Genomic DNA, 11,400 nt, shown 5'->3' on the forward strand with positions numbered 1-11,400 from the left:
CTCCGGCTAGCGGGCGGCGGGTAGGCGGCGAGCCCCGGCTCAGAGGCGGGCGGTCCGGCGGCGGCGGCTGCGGGCGCTGCGGGCGCTGCGGCTCCCCATGAAAAGTCGCCGGGCGCTTGGGAGAACTCCTCTCTACAGAAGCGGGGCTCAGATATATTCATTCCAGCTGGACGCGCCTTGGGTGGGGCGGGGGGCAGATGATCGGAAGGCGGCGGGCCGAGGGGCAGAGGGAGAATCGGGGCCCTTTCCCGGGGGTGGAGAAAGAGGACGAAGACCGGGGCGCAAAAGCGGCGCAGCCCCTCTCCAAATAGCAGAGCCGCGGGCTTGGAGGGAAGCGGGCGACCTCCCCGTAAAGCGCAAGAAAAAAGGGGAATTGCAGGACCCCAAAAACTCCAGGCGAGGAGAAATGGGTGGAAAAGAGGTTGGCGACGAAGGGGGGCTCCATATAAAGGGCTGGGGGGGGTGTGCCCCCCCCCTCCGGAGGAGGAAGAGGAGGAGGAGGAGGAGGGCTCCAGGCGGTCCAGTAGGGAAGTGGGGAGGAGGAGGAGGGACGTTTTGGAAAGAGCGGCGCGGCCGCCTGTCGTCGTCGTCCCCGTCCCCCCCCCCCCAGGAGGGGGGGGGGCGTTCGTGGTGGGTTTGCGTCTTGCTTTGATTGTAACAGCGCTCCGTGCGCCTCGGTGTTTAGGCATGCCGGCCACATGACCACGGAAACGTCTTCGGACAGCGCTGGCTCTTCGGCTTGGAAACGGAGATGAGCACCGCAACCCTAGAGTCGGACTCGACTGGCTTTCGAGCAAGGGGAACCTTTACCTTTGATTGTATCAAAGGGCTTTGACAGGGGGGGGGTGTCCCCCTTGTCCATGCTCGCGGGGAAGACAAAAAGCGAGCTTTTTTTTCCCCAAGGGCGAAGGGCGCGTCCGACGTTTGAGAAGAAGAACTCGCCGGCCGCTCCGGACACGGGACTCGCGTTGCACGTGTGAACGGGCGGGCGTGCTGACGGCCACCCGCGCGCGCGTTGGCGGAGGCGTGGCGGGAGAGTTCCAGGCGAACCTTCTCCGCAGTAAACCGGTGCGGGTTCGGTGGCAGGAAAACTGGGACACGGCCTGAAAGGGGTGACCTTCGAAGGGGATCAGGCGGGGTTGGAGGCTGGGACGCCCTGCGAATTGGAGGCGCCACGGGGCGGGGGTTCTGCCTTTTGCATAGCAGAGCGCCTGGGGACCACCAGCGTGAATCCTCACCCTGGAGGGGAAAAGGCTTACAAAAGGCAGCATGGTGCAGTGGTTAGAGTCTCGGAGACCCAAACTGGAATTTCTGTTCTACCATGGCAGCTTGCTGGGCCAGTCGCACACACATCCTTACTGTGCCCTACCTTACAGGGTTGTTGTGAGGATAAAATGGAGGACATATGAGCCATATGAGTTGCTTTTGATCCCCATTAGGGAGAAAGGTACCGTGTATGAATAAATACATAGAAGAAGAAAAGAGGAGAGATTGGATTTCTACCCCACCCGTCACTACCTGAAGGCATCTCAGAGCAGCTTACAATCCCTTTCCCTTCCCCTCCCCACAACAGACACCCTGTGAGGTAGGTGGGGCTGAGAGAGCTCTCCCGAGAACCGCCCTTGAGAGAACAGCTCTGAGAGAACTCGTGACTGACCCAAGGTCACACCAGCAGCTGCCTGTGGAGGAGTAGGGAATCAAACCCGGTTCTCCCAGATGAGAGTCCGCTCTCCTAACCACTACACCAAACTGACTCTCTAGAGTGGCGACATGTTCAAATCGGCCCACTCAGTCATGAAGGGCGCAGCCGTCGACATTCATTTTCTCTTAGCCAAGCTAATTAATAAATATTATCATATGGCATTGTGTGTCATACAGCCAGGAGGTCCGAAGATTGTCTGGCAGCCACAAGTTCTAGCTCATTAGCATCATGCAAATGAGAAGGAAGCACTCACTGGAGAAGACCCTGATGCTGGGAGAGATTGAAGGTCAAAGAAGACGGGACGGCAAAGGATGAGATGGCCAGACAGTGTCATCGATGCAACGAACATGAAATTGAGCAAACTTCAGAGGACGGCGGAAGACCGGAAGGCCTGGCGTGATCTGGTCCATGGGGTCGCGAAGAGTCGGACTCGACTGTGCGACTGAACAGCAACAAGGGGGCGAGCTTGACTTATTTGGGGGGGAGGGTGAAATAGCTCTGAGAGAGCGGGGACTGGCCCAAGGTCACCCAGCTGGCTTCATGGGGAGGCGTGCGGAATCGAACCCAGTTCTCCAGATTAGAGTCCAGCGCTCCTAACCACTATACCATGCTGAGCCAGCTTCACAGGATTGTTGTTCCATTGAGTCAGGAGGACAGGGGGCAGGAAACAAATATTTTAAATCCATTTTGCAGATAAAATTTGGAGAGGGGGAGAGCCACAAACACCGCTACAGGTCCTCGGAAGAATCAAAATAAACAGCTAGAGCCTTGGCATTCGGATCATCTCACGTGGAAGCTCTCTGATCTCTAGTCTTGCCTGTGTGGAGGACTGTGACTATTTATTTATTTATTTATTTAGGCATTTTTATCCCGCCCTCCCTGCAAGCGGGCTCAGGGTGGCTTAGAAGGGGGCAAGAGCCCATACATAAAACCCAGTAAAACAGTAAAATGATAAGTAACAATAATAACAGTAATAACAATAATAAAGTGCTTTCAGTAGACAAGATGGTCTTGAGTGTTATGGTAGCATCTTCCAGTCAGCCCCGTTGGGGTACCACTGTCCAGTAGATCGTTCCAATCCCACGTTGTTAATGCCGCACAATGTATGGCTGAGCTTCCCAGGGCGATCCCGAATCCCGATGGTATTGCCACCGATGGTGGTGGTGGCAGCGGCGGCCCCTATATGAAAGCCTGGCGGAAGAGCTCCGTCTTGCAGGCCCTGCATAGTTTTCCCTCCGACGATCGGGGCCACACACCCCAACATGATCGACGTGGTTGTGTCACCTTTGGTGACGCAGCCATGCTGCGCTTCGAGGGGCGGAGTTCCCCTTGGGGCCTGATTCTGCTGGGGCGGGAATCGGCCTCCGAAGCGGGGGGTTACCCACCACCCGCCCCCACTTGGCAGCCCTAGAGGTAGGTTAGGCAAAGAGAAAGATTTGGGCCGAGGCTACCTAGTGAGTTTCTATGACAGAGTGAGGATTCAAACCTGGCTCTCCCAGATCCTAACCCAGCACTCTAACCACTACACCTGCTTGGCTCAAGTGAGTAGCATACCTAGCACAAATCTGGGGGTGATTCTACATTGGCTTTTCCCTCCATTGGTTTAGCAAAACCATGTCGGAACCGAAATCCCCCTCTGCATTATATGGCACTTTGACTTTTTTTGATCATCAGATTTTATGGTACCCTCTGCATTGCATGCCGCTTTGATTTTCTTTGATTATGGTACCCTCTGCGTTGCATGCCACTTTCCCTTTCTTTGATCATCGGATTTTATGGTACCCTCTGCATTGCATGCCACTTTGATTATCAGATTTTATGGTACCCTCTGCGTTGCATGCCACTTTCCCTTTCTTTGATCATCGGATTTTATGGTACCCTCTGCATTGCATGCCGCTTCGATTATCAGATTTTATGGTACCCTCGGCGTTGCATGTCACTTTCCCTTTCTTTGATCCTCGGATTTTATGGTACCCTCTGCATTGCATGCCGCTTCGATTATCAGATTTTATGGTACCCTCGGCGTTGCATGTCACTTTCCCTTTCTTTGATCCTCGGATTTTATGGTACCCTCTGCATTGCATGCCGCTTCGATTATCAGATTTTATGGTACCCTCGGCGTTGCATGTCACTTTCCCTTTCTTTGATCCTCGGATTTTATGGTACCCTCTGCATTGCATGCCGCTTCGATTATCAGATTTTATGGTACCCTCGGCGTTGCATGTCACTTTCCCTTTCTTTGATCCTCGGATTTTATGGTACCCTCTGCATTGCATGCCGCTTTCCCTTTCTTCTATCATCAGATTTTATGGTATCCTCTGCGTTGCATGCCACTTTTTCTTTGATCATCGGATTTTATGACACACTCTGCATTGCATGCCGCTCTGATTTTCTTTGATCATCAGATTTTATGGTACCCTCCACCAATGGTCCCTCTAAACTGTGGAGTCGTGTGCAAAAATTCTGCTTTGTGAGCTACTGGCGTTAACGTTGTGAGTGAGCGATTTGGCTACTGCATATATTAGTTTGCTCTGGAGCCATCCTTCCTGAGCTAAGACAAAAATGTGTGAGCCGGAGGCTAAAAACTGTGAGCTAGCTCACACTAACTCAAGTTAGGGGGAACACTGCTCGCCTCACTGCATGCCGCTTCCGCTTTCTTTGATCATTGGCTTTTATGGTACCTTCTTCATTGATTTATGGCCGTTCAGGGGTGACTTTGCACCTGGGGTTTATGAATGTGGTTTTCAGCTGCACCTTTGGTAAAACAACGGAGGGAAAAGCCAATGCAGAATCGCCCTTTGCCTGAATCGCAGGCGGATGACGCTCTAGGAAAACACCAGCTCAGTGGTTGGACGTCCCAAGTGTGCTTACTTGGAAGCGATCCTTGTTGATTTCAGGCCAGGGAGATGCAGCTTCCAAGGAATTATGCTTGGGGTTTCTTTTGTGGTTACGGCTGTGAATCACCTCTGGACTGACAAGGAGCTGGTTAGCTGTGCATCCTCTTGGACTCCCCACCCCCCTACCCCCAGCAGTCAGTCCAAAGATGCAGCACGCCAGCAGCGGGTTCGGCGCTTCCCCCTTCCCCCTGATTCCTTCCAAAACCCTTGAGGTCTGCGAAGGAACCCCAGACTGAAATCTGAAACTTCGCATTGACTGGAATGGGAGCATTGAGCAGCGCAGGAGACCAGTGGTGGGAGGTTGCACGCTATGGTTTGCTGTGTGTGTGTGTGTTGTGTCTGGAACTGATTTGGACAACCCGATCCTGTATTTAACCCTAAGCAAAACAAACAGCCCTCCCCCTTCCCGTTTACTCTTCGGCTTCTAGACGAAAACAACCAGCCAAGTGCCTTGCGAGTCGCTCCCTTCGGGTTTGCGAACGCCCTCTCTGCGTTCCAATCCCATCTCCAAGTCTACCTTTGCCATGGGGAGGGCCTGTAGGTCAGCAACATGGCCTGTGTGCCTTGGGTTAGGAGGATCTCAGGTTGCAAGGCTCTTGGAAGATCTCCTCTGAAGATCTTGGAAAGCTGCTGCAAGAGGACATAGGCGATAACTGGGCTGGATAGAATCATAGAATGTTAAGAGTTGGAAGGGGCCTTGCAGGTCCTCTAGTCCAACCCCCTGCACTCTGCAGGAGCATAGCTGAAAGATAGCCCTATGACATACCCGAAAGATGGTCATCCAGCCTCCGCTTGGAAACGTCCAGCGAAGGAGCATCCACCACCTCCCGAGGCACTCTGTTCCACTGGTCAACCACTCTCAGGAAGTTTCTCCTGATATTTAGCCGGTATCGACTCCCTTGTAATTTCCACCCATTAGATCTAGTCAGGGGTCATTTCGTAGAAAAAGAGGTGAAGGAGCTCATTAGCATAACTTATTAGCATAACTTATTTGCATGTGCCACACCCCCTGACATCACCGGTAGTGTGTCAGAAGGCAACACCCACTGCTCAGGCTCCACTGGACTGTTTTGGATTGCTAGCTATTGGGGAGGGGGGAACGCGCAGATCTGCCCTTGCAGAGGAGGGAGAGCCTGTACCTGAAGGTGGGCTTGGGGGGGAGGCTCTGCAACTTACCTGCCTGCTTCTTGCTCCTCGTGGCCCAACTGAGGGCTGCTGGGAGCAGGGGGTGGGGCTTGTTGCATGGGCCCGCCCCCTGGGCTCCTTACTGCCGGAGCTCCGCTCCTGTGCGCTCCCGCAGGAAATGACCCCTGGATCTAGTCTTGCAATCCGGAGCAAGAGAGAATAGACCTGCTCCATCTTCTACGTGGCAGCCCTTCAGATACTTGAAGGCTGCAATCATGTCCCCTCCAAGCCTTCTCTTTCCCAGGCTAAACAGACCCAACCGTTTCAGCCTTTCCTCATAAGACTTGGATTCCAACCCTCTCACCATCCCTGTTGCCCTCTTCTGGATGGTGGGACTCTGTATAAAACAAGTTCTGATGTCCCCTGCAGGCTGGTGCAACTTGGGAGGCATGTCACCACTCTTGATAGGGTTGCTAACCTTCTTTTGGGACCTGGAGATGTCCTGGAATGCCAGCAGACCTCTAGACAAAAGAGATCAGTTCCTCTGGAGACAGTGGCTGGTGGAGCAGTGGGAGAGCCTCTGCTTGGCGTGAAGAAGGTCCCAGGTTCAATCCCCGGCATCTCCAGTTAAAAGGCCCAGGCAGGAGGTGATGAGAAAAACCTCAGCCTGAGACCCCGGAGAGCTGTAAAGAAGGGCTGTGGCTCAGTGGGAGAGCATCTGCTTGGCAGGCAGAAGGTCCCAGGTTCGATCCCTGGCATCTCCAGTTCAACGGACCAGGCAGGAGGTGATGAGAAAAACCTCAGCCTGAGACCCCGGAGAGCTGTAAAGAAGGGCTGTGGCTCAGTGGGAGAGCATCTGCTTGGCAGGCAGAAGGTCCCAGGTTCGATCCCTGGCATCTCCAGTTCAACGGACCAGGCAGGAGGTGATGAGAAAAACCTCAGCCTGAGACCCCGGAGAGCTGTAAAGAAGGGCTGTGGCTCAGTGGGAGAGCATCTGCTTGGCAGGCAGAAGGTCCCAGGTTCGATCCCTGGCATCTCCAGTTCAACGGACCAGGCAGGAGGTGATGAGAAAAACCTCAGCCTGAGACCCCGGAGAGCTGTAAAGAAGGGCTGTGGCTCAGTGGGAGAGCATCTGCTTGGCAGGCAGAAGGTCCCAGGTTCAATCCCCAGCATCTCCAGTTGAAAGGCCCAGGCAGTATTTATTTATTTATTCATTTATTTATTGGGCTTGTATCCCACCCTCCCCGCAACCAGGCTCAAGGCAGGTTCCAACTATATGAATACAACGTACAATACCATCAAAACCACTTAAAACATCGGATTAAAACAGCACAGAATCCTAAAATACTGGCTGATTTCGCACTAGAGCTGCCTTGCTGTTGCGCCGCCGTTTGCCCCGGTTCTATCGGTCAATTTCACACCCGAAGCCGCGCAACTGATTTTGACCCGCGGCTTTGCCCGATTTCCTCCGCAGTTTCGTTAATTCTCAAAAAACAGGATCACGAAACTGCGGGGGAAATCGGGCGAAGCCGCGGGTCAAAATCAGCCGTGCAGGTTCGGGTGTGAAATTGACCCATAGAACCGGGGCAAGCGACGGCGCAACAGCGCGGCAGCTCTAGTGCGAAATCAGCCACTATGTAAAATCTGATCAGATGTCTCAGCGATTAAGATGGGACAGGTGCGTGGCTATTCGAATCCAGGCCATCGATGGGAGGCTAATTGGGGGGGGGGGACACACGTCCACTGCCTCAACTAAAAGCCTGGTGGAACAGCTCTGTCTTACAGGCCCTCTAAAAAGGTAAAGGTTCCCTTGCTCGCAAGCCAGTCGAATCCGACTCTAGGGTTGCGGTGCTCATCTCCATTTCCAAGCCGAAGAGCCATCCAAAGACATTTCTGCGGTCATGTGGCCGGCATGAATTGTAATAAATCCCACAGGGTCCTGATTTCATATGGGAGTTGAGGCAAGTCGGACATCCCTGGGGCCGGGGACTACCAAAAGATGTTGATCCGTAGACCTCAGTGCTCTACGGGGCTCATATGGGGAGAGGTGGTCCGGAAGGTATGCTGGCCCCCGGCCGTATAGGGCTGTGAAGTGGAAGACTTCTGCCTGAGACCCCGGAGAGTCGCTGCCAGGGTGAGTGGACAACACCAACTCTGATGGACCAAAGGTCTGATTCAGAATAAGGCGGCTTCCGGTGTCCGTGTGGTATAAGGCAGCTTTCTATGCCTCGCTACCTTTCACTATGGAGCTGCGGTGGCTCGAGTGGTTAAGACGCTGAACTGCAGGCTGTGGAAGGTCGGTAGTTCAGCAGTTCGAGACCCGAGTGTGCCGCATGACGGAGTGAGCTCCCGTCTCTAGTTCCAGCTCCTGCCAACCTAGCAGTTCGAAAGCAAGAAATTGCAAGTAGATAAATAGGTACCACTTCGGTGGGAAGGTAACAGCGCTCCGTGCGCCTTGGTGTTTAGTCATGCCGGAAAGCCACATGACCAGGGAAACGTCTTCAAACAGCGCTGGTTCTTCAGCTTGGAAACGGAGATGAGCACCGCAACCCTAGAGTCGGATTCGACTGGCTTTCGAGCAAGGGAACCTTTACCTTTTACTTTTCACTATCCCTGATGGGACTGGGGGTAACAGCTTCTCTATGAAATGCTATGTACATTGACATTATAAATAATGTTACCTGTGCAATCCATCTCTGAGCGAGGCGAAGTTCTGGGGGCAGTCTCACCACGGACAGTTCCCTTCAGAGGAAGCGGAAGATCATGGCACTGCTGTAACACTAATTCTACCGTCTTTTAGGGGCCAGGCCAAAACACTTTTTTTTAACCCAGGCTGAATGGAGCTGTGGTGGCTCAAGTGGTTAAGACGCTGAACTGCAGGCTGTGGAAGGTCAGTAGTTCAGCAGTTCGAGACCCGGGTGCCGCATGATGGAGTGAGCTCCCATCTCTAGTTCCAACTCCTGCCAACCTAGCAGTTCGAAAGCAAGAAATTGCAAGTAGATAAATAGGTACCACTTCGGTGGGAAGGTCACAGCGTTCCGTGCGCCTTGGTATTTAGTCATGCCGGCCACATGACCACGGAAACGTCTTCGGACAGCGCTGGCTCTTTGGCTTTGAAACGGAGATGAGCACCGCAACCCTAGAGTCAGATTCGACTGGCTTTCGAGCAAGGGAACCTTTATCTTCTGAAGTGTTTTAACAAACTTCTTCTAGCGTGAGGGCTGTTGTAAAGATTAATTTAGGCCGGCAAGTGTTTTATGCTCTGGGCTTTTATGTGCTTTTATACTTGGGGCTTAGATGTGTTTGTATACTTCTGGCCTTACGCTGGTGGGCTTTTATGTAATTTTATGCTTCTGGGCTTTTGTGTACTTTATGCTTCTGGGTTTTTTCTGATTTTTATGCTTTGGGGCTTCTATGAACACAAGAACATAAGAGAAGCCAATGTTAGATCAGGCCAGTGGCCCATCCAGTCCAACACTCTGTGTCACACAGTGGCCAAAAATACCAGGTGCCATCAGGAGGTCCACCAGTGGGGCCAGGACACTTTGCCCTCCTCTCCCCACAACAGGTACCTCATGAGGTACGTAGGGCTGAGAGAGCTCTCTCGAGAACTGCTCCGAAGAGAACAGCTCCGAAAGAAGTTATGACTGAACTGACCCAAGGTCACCCCAGCAGCTGCATGTGGAGGAGCAGGGAATCAAACCCGGTTCTCCCAGATTAGAGTCTGCGCTCCTAACCACTGCACCAAACTCGTGATGGTCAAAGTTCCTTTTGGTTGCCCATATTATCTCTTAGCTGACTGAAAGTGGAATCAAGGCCTTCTAAGACCTCGGGGGGGGCGATATCCTGCACCCTCTTCTAAGTGTTTCAGTCAAGCCCAGCTTGTTAGTGTTTTCCCTCCGAGTCTTCTCGGAGTTTGGTGTAGTGGTTAAGTGCGCGGACTCTAATCTGGGAGACCCGGGCTTGATTCCCCACTCCTCCACTTGCACCTGCTGGATGACCTTGGGCAAGCCATAGTTCTGATAAGAGCTGTCCTTCAAAAAGAGCAGTTTCTGTCAGAGCTCTCTCGGCCCCACCTACCTCACAGGGTGTCTGTTGTGGGGAGGGGGAGGGAAAGGAGTTTGTAAGATGCTCTGAGACGCCTTCGGGTAGTGAAGGGCGGGGGATAAATCCAACCTCTTCTTTTACCTCACAGGGTGTCTGTTGTGGGGAGGGGGAGGGAAAGGAGTTTGTAAGATGCTCTGAGACGCCTTCGGGTAGTGAAGGGCGGGGGATAAATCCAACCTCTTCTTTTACCTCACAGGGTGTCTGTTGTGGGGAGGGGGAGGGAAAGGAGTTTGTAAGATGCTCTGAGACGCCTTCGGGTAGTGAAGGGCGGGGGATAAATCCAACCTCTTCTTTTACCTCACAGGGTGTCTGTTGTGGGGAGGGGGAGGGAAAGGAGTTTGTAAGATGCTCTGAGACGCCTTCGGGTAGTGAAGGGCGGGGGATAAATCCAACCTCTTCTTTTACCTCACAGGGTGTCTGTTGTGGGGAGGGGGAGGGAAAGGAGTTTGTAAGATGCTCTGAGACGCCTTCGGGTAGTGAAGGGCGGGGGATAAATCCAACCTCTTCTTTTACCTCACAGGGTGTCTGTTGTGGGGAGGGGAAGAGAAATGGAGATTGTCAGCCGCTCTGAGACTCCTTTGATCTTCTTAATGGTTTGCTCAGGTTTGGAAAGGCTGACAGTTCCCAGCGGAAGGGAAGACTCATATGTGCATTGTGTACGTGACACGGGGGGGGGGCATCGTTCAGATGCTAGAAGAATATCGGCAGCGGTTGTTGAGATACCTCACCGTTCCCTTCATCACCTCGGATGGACTGAGCCAGGATCTCAGCTCATCACCATAGCAACAATATTAATAGAAAGCAGGGCTGGGGGGAGAAATGTTTTGGATTCCTTGGAGCCACAAGAACGTTCTTGGAAGCCAGCCTCAGCCTTTCCGAGGGCCCAGTGGGAGACGTTTGCGCTCTTCAGTTACAGCAGCAGAACTTTAGCCACCGGGGCGACTGTCGCTCTGGGATTCGTCAACTCTCCGTACCACATTCACACTCGCACGGAGACTTACCGTCGGAAGGAGGTGTCGCAGGGTCGAGCGGATCTTCCTGTTTTTCTGGGGCAAGTTGAGAGCCAGTGTGGATGTAGTGGTAGCCGAGTCTCATCCGGAGAACCGGGTTTGATTGTGCCCTCCTTCACATGCAGCCCGCTGGGTGACCTTGGGCCAGTCACTGTTCTCTCAGAGCTCTCTCAGCCCCACCTACCTCGTGGGGTGCCTATTATGGGGAGAAGAAGAGGAGGTGATTGTAAGCCACTCTGAGACTCCTTCGGGTAGAGAAAAGTGGGGTATAAAAACCTACTCTTCTTATGAACTCTCGAAATACTGAAACTCTGTCAACTGCATGGAGCCTGGCAGTACAGTCCACAGGCATGGACAGCTTTAAGAGGGGGCTAGAAAGATTCATAGAGGATAAGTCTATCCATGGCTGCTAACCGTGGTGACTAACCCTAACCCTAACCTCCACATTCAGAGGCAGTCAACCTCTGAATCCCGGTGCCAGGAGGCAACATCAGGGGAAGGCCTCAGCCTCTAGGACCTGGTCTGATCCTGCAGGGCTCTTCTGATGTTCTTATGAAGG

The 11,400-nt window shown here is 53.1% G+C and overlaps 1 protein-coding gene across 1 annotated transcript in view; it reads right to left on the reverse strand.

The window, feature by feature from the left end:
* The window catches only part of LOC107121856 (transcription factor Sox-18A-like), a 24,237-nt gene extending 13,311 nt beyond the window's left edge, over nt 1-10,926 (reverse strand). Inside the window, exons 1-2 of the mRNA XM_015424869.1 lie at nt 10,833-10,926; nt 943-1,103 (exon numbers count right to left, since the gene is read on the reverse strand). Coding sequence (XP_015280355.1) covers nt 943-1,103; nt 10,833-10,926 — 255 coding nt within the window. The remainder of the gene's footprint in view (nt 1-942; nt 1,104-10,832) is intronic.
* Nucleotides 10,927-11,400: the final 474 nt, after the last annotated feature.

This window comes from Gekko japonicus, unplaced genomic scaffold (assembly GCF_001447785.1).
Source record: "Gekko japonicus isolate JY-2015 unplaced genomic scaffold, Gekko_japonicus_V1.1 scaffold2894, whole genome shotgun sequence".
Lineage (NCBI taxonomy): Eukaryota > Metazoa > Chordata > Lepidosauria > Squamata > Gekkonidae > Gekko > Gekko japonicus.